At 35.6% G+C, this 5,629-nt stretch overlaps 1 protein-coding gene across 3 annotated transcripts in view; it reads left to right on the forward strand.

Moving 5' to 3' along the window:
* SNX7 (sorting nexin 7) overlaps positions 1-5,629 on the forward strand; it is a 117,066-nt gene that overhangs the window by 93,335 nt on the left and 18,102 nt on the right. For all 3 annotated transcript variants that reach the window (XM_011970311.1, XM_011970312.1, XM_011970314.1), the window contains one exon: positions 1,317-1,469. In XM_011970311.1, coding sequence (XP_011825701.1) covers positions 1,317-1,469 — 153 coding nt within the window. The remainder of the gene's footprint in view (positions 1-1,316; positions 1,470-5,629) is intronic.

Consider the following 5,629-nt stretch of genomic DNA (forward strand, 5'->3'; position numbering starts at 1 on the left):
TACCATAAAAACCCTACAAGAAAACCTAGGTAATACCATTCAGGACATAGGCATGGGCAAGGACTTCATGTCTGAAACCCCAAAAGCAACGGCAACAAAAGCCAAAATTGACAAATGGGATCTAATTAAACTAAAGAGCTTCTGCACAGCAAAAGAAACTACCATCAGAGTGAACAGGTCTTTCCGTTCTTAAATCACCTAGGCATACTTCCACCTCCAGGTCATTGCCCTTGGTGTTTCCTTTCCTGGGAATGTGTTTCCTCTGCTGGGAATGTGTTTCCACTGAGAAGCCCATGGTTCACTCTCACATCTACTTCAGATATTTATTCAAGTCATACTTATTTAGGCTTTCCCTGGCCACCTTATCTGAAATTGCAGCATCCTAACATTTCCTGTCTACTTTTCTGCTTCATTTTTCTCTCTAGCATTTATTACCAGCGGACAGTTCGTATTTTTTATTTACCTTGCCTATAGTTTGTCTCTCCCCAGTAGAGTATAAGCTGTGGTAAAAACAGGGATTTTTGTGTATTTTCTTCACTACTGAATCTCCAGGTCTTAGACAAATGCCCGCTACAGACAAGACACTTAGTAAATATACACTGAATATATGAATAGCTATAATATAAATGTATAAATACATATATATGAATATGCCAAATATAAAAAAATAAATCAATGGATTACATACTGAAAGGCTGATAAGGTGGGGAAGAGGGTAAATATTACACTAAGTCTGTCCGGTGGCTCATGGTCTAGGATCTGGGCATCTTGCGCTATAAACTTGCCTCTGTTACTGGCTATCTGAGTAAAGTTTACAAGTTAATCCCTTGGGCCTCCAGGCGGGACTAGAGTATGGATGTTATAACCTCTCAGTTAATTGAGCCTTCTGCTAAAAACAATTGAAAAATGAGGACCAGAACTGGGAAGCTGAAGTGACTGAAACCGTATTTTTTAATGTAAATATTATCACCAGAAATGGTAGTTGTAAGGAGAGTCTTAATACAAAAGACTTTGGAGTTAATTTTTGGCTCAGTTGCTTTTGTTTTATAAATAGTGAAACTGAAGCCCAGGATTTGAGAGACTTAGCCAAGGTCAAGTGTTAATTGGTGGCCAGCCATAGAACTGTACTCAACAACCCTGACTGAACCCCGTGTTCTTTTTACTTTCGTTAGTACATATGATAAATACTGGTGATTAAAAACAAAAAAGAGTTATACTTAGGCTATTTTGGTATTTTGTTCAACTTAATATTTGATGAATTCACCTAATGGAAATAATACATAGGTCAATTTGTCTCTCTTTGTGACCTAATTCAGCTTCCAGAGGAGATTGGAAAACTTGAAGATAAAGTGGAATGCGCTAATAATGCCCTGAAAGCAGATTGGGAAAGATGGAAACAAAATATGCAAAATGACATCAAGTTAGCATTTACAGATATGGCTGAGGAGAATATCAATTATTATGAACAGGTAATTAGTGTTATTTGATATTGCTTCATTTTAAAGTTATAGTCTCATTTACTTTTGGTCTGTCCAATGTTGAAAGAGTGTATTAAAGAACCAGTGTCACATTCTGATGCCCCTCTGGTGGCTCAGTTTCGATGAAGTTGTCAGTTACATTTGGTTTTTTATCCTCAGTTTGTTGTTTTGGATTTCGATTCTTCAAAAGCATTTGATAATGCTTTCTAATGATTCTCCTAACTACTCCTCTTTCCTCTCTCTTTTCCATTTATAAAGATTTGGCAAAGGAAGGAAAGGAACAGCGGTTTGAATGAGCAGAAAATCAGTTCAGGCCCTGTTCCCTATATCCTTGCTATCCCCATCTTCTGTAGCTATTCTAAAACCATCAACAAAGGAGCACCCCATTCCATCAGCAAAAGAGTAACAACATCTTTTTTTTTTTAAGTTCAATTTGTTTTTCAGATGATTGTATTTCATTTTTTTACAACTAACTTTTCCTCAGATAAGTTTTTTGTTTTTTTTTTTTTAATTGTAAACATACTTTTCCTAGAAAGTATATTTTAAAATGACATCTTTAACTTTATCTCTGGCTGAATTAATGAATATATGAAATTATGACATTAACAAAATTATGTCCTATAGCAGTGGTCCCCACCCTTTTTCGTACCAGGGACAGGTTTCATGGAAGATGATTTTTCCATGGACGTAGGTGGGAGCGGGGTTAGTTTCAGGATGAAACTGCTCTACCTCAGATCATCAGCCATTAGTTAGATTGTCATAAGGAGCATGCAACTTAGATCCCTTACATGCGCTCCTGTGAGAATCTAATGCTGCCTCTGATCTGGCAGGGAGTAGAGCTCAGGCAGTAATGCTCACGCACCGCTCACCTCCTGCTGTGTGGCTGGGTTCCTAACAGGCCAGTGACCAGTTCCAGTCCGTGGCCCAGGGGTTGAGGACCCCTGTAATTTAGAGTATATAGTGCTTATCAGTTTAAAAGAACTTTAAAGTAAAATATTATATATCTTGAAAGATTAACTGATAATGTTTTTATTCAACAAGAGTTAATTAAGCCCCTTCTATCACCAGACATTGGGCCTGGCCCTGGAGAGACCACAGTATGCAAGGCAAATAATCCCTTTCTCATGTAGTTACAGCCAATGACGGGAACAGTCACAAAGAGAGCATAACAAAATGGTATAAAGGTTAGGTATAGAAAGACATTGCAGGGGCATATAACCTAATCTAGGAAAAATAAGGATATGTTTATGCAGAGACCTGAATGAAGAATAAGGAGTTGCCAGATAAGGGTGTGAGAAATGGAGTTGGAGGCAGAGAAAACACATGTACAAAAGCCTCGAAGGGAGAGAGAACATGTTCAGATAACTGAGGTTCTTTTTTGGAGGAAGAAGGAGTGAAGGTAGTTTTGAATTGAAAGATTAGGCTGAAGAGTGCTATATAAATTTAGTCTTTTACTTTTAAGGGAAATGGGAACCTTTGAGTAGTTTTCAGCAGGGAACTGACAGCATCAGACTTGCCTTTTGGAAAGATCACTCTGACTGTACATGGGTCAGAGTTAGGCAACACTGGACAGGATGAGACTAGTTAGGAGGCAGGAAAGGCAGAGATGTGAACTGACCTAGGAGTTTCATGTTAGTGGGCTAGAGATTATCGAACAGATCCGTGGTTTTGTTTTGTTTTGTTTTGTTTTGTTTTTTAACTGGGTAGAACTGGAAAGATCATTTTCTGTCTCTCCTTAATTTTTCATTCTGGTAACAATTATAAGTAAAATCAAGTATCTAAAATGAATTTCCCATAAATCTCAGATTTTGAATGATACAAAATATTTCTTTTTAATAAAGCACATTTATCAACATAAAGCTTTATTACCATTTAACTGTTTAAATCCATAGACCTAACCTTACCTCTCCTTTATAGTAGAAATTGTCTACACTTAAATTACAGAATTGTTAAGAAAGTCGCTTGTTATGAATAACAAAACAAATCAAAAATTTAATTGAGATAATTTATAAGAAAATGTCTTAAAACATGCAGTTTTCTATGAACGATTATAAAACCTAAGTATATTAGGGTATAAAAATCACAAGATAAATGCACTTAATATATTTTCCTTTAAATGATAAGATCTGCCAATTTTTCTAAATTTGGATTTTTTTTTAAGTGTTCATAACAATTCCACAGCATTCCAACTAAAATGTTTGGGTTTTGACCGTACTTCTCACATAAATACGTATTTTTTTCAGTCTCATTGATTGAATTCAGTTTATACAAAACATTCCTTTCTTAGAGACAGTTAAAAGAGCATCGCTGTGCCATATTGCAAATTTTGTTTTTCACAGCAGTTTCTATCAGTGTGTGATGTTTTTAACTCTTTCCCCAAGTGTACTACAGTTCTAAATGTTACAAAAATATATCAAGTGTCCTCCATCTTAAATGTATAAATTTGGAGGGATCATTGTTTTTCGTTTGTATAACTTCCAGAGATCCTTATAGCTCCATTTATTTGTTGAATTTTTTCCTGAGTGAAAAACTTGTAACAGATTTGGCACATCAGTCCAGTAAAACAAAATCTGAAAGTTGGAGCCCTTAAATGGTCAAGGATTCTTAGCGAAAGATTAAGGCCTAAACAGCAACAATCCACCACTAACTATTAACATCAGAATATCTCAGATATACAGGGAAGTGAAATGTTCCAGAGACCATTCATTTCCTGTTTAATTTCATCACATTCTAATGGAAATACTTCTTTTTTCATCAGTATTCCCAAAAGGGTCTGTTCCTAGTGTGATGGATGAAACAGGGTATATATACATTTGCCTTTGGATTTACCTGTATTAAGTTCTGGTCACAGATTGTTTAGATATTAAAACTTAAATATTAAAATGGCAGAGGGAAATTAGATTATAAATATGAGGTATGGGTCTGTATCCAACTCCAGTTATTATCATATTGTACAATAATTGTGTCATGTTATACTTAGAGGCATCTATTACATCTAAGAACATGTAATAATCAGTGTCATGTTGTACTTAGATGTATGAATTTATTGGGAGAGAGTTGATTCTAAATCCACAACGGGTGTCTCAAATGAAACTTTTACTAGCTAAAATGATGTTATTCACATTTTGTTCTATATGACCAATAATCAAGGATAAATGTGTTGAGTCTTTTTAAACAAATGAATAATAAAACAATAAAATTAAAAATCCATTTGAACAGGATGAATGATTTCAAAGTACACTGATACTCAAATAATGAAAGAAAATGACTTCCTGCTAATGTAAAGGGATTCTAAAACAGTAAAACAGGACATGTTGGATACAGGGCGTGGATATTTCCTAACATTTTTCTTGAAGGTGCAAAAGAAAATCTGCTTTGTTGTTGTCAATGCTGATGGTGCTAATGATGAAAGCTTGAGAGCAAGTGATTCCTGGCTTATCTTATGAACTGGAAGAGCGCATTCTTCTCAAAACTTTATTTTAATATCATTGAATTCACTTGGCTGTCCAATGTCCTCTTACAATTAGACTTTGAGGGCTTATTTGGACATTCTGACAGGAAAGTGCAGCCATTTAGGAACTGCTTTGGAATAGCTCTGGACTTGGCAAGAACTATTAATATAAAAGAGAACAATTACCTTTCGGCTGGATGAGCACAAAAAATGGGGAACCGTCTACCCAGTCCAGTGAAATCACCTTTGTTATTAAGGAGGTGACAGACAGCTCTGATGTCCTTTTGGTCATTTAATGTCTTTGTTTTATTTGTCTCTAACATATCAAGGACAAGATTGATAGTAAGAAAGGGTAGGGAATTCACAAGAGTTATGATAAGGGTAGGGTTAGTAAAAGGAGCTATGTTCAAATGTGTCTATGCAGATTCTTATATGTGCCTGCTAAATTAACATTTCTGAGTACCTGCTATGATCCGGGCCTGCTCTGTATCTCACATGTGGCATCTCACATGACCTTCTCTGTAACTCATGGAGGTAGCGCTCTCCTCTCTCTGCAGTCTTGCTGGCCCAAGTTTCTACTAATGTTAATTTTTGCCAAATTGCAGTTTGTAGTTAAGTGAATATGATAAAGGAATATAGTTTATTCCTTTGCATAGCTTATTTTATAATATAGTTCATTCCTTTGAATAGTTTATTTTAA

Source organism: Mandrillus leucophaeus, unplaced genomic scaffold, assembly GCF_000951045.1.
Source record: "Mandrillus leucophaeus isolate KB7577 unplaced genomic scaffold, Mleu.le_1.0 Scaffold940, whole genome shotgun sequence".
In the NCBI taxonomy this organism is placed as follows: Eukaryota; Metazoa; Chordata; class Mammalia; order Primates; family Cercopithecidae; genus Mandrillus; species Mandrillus leucophaeus.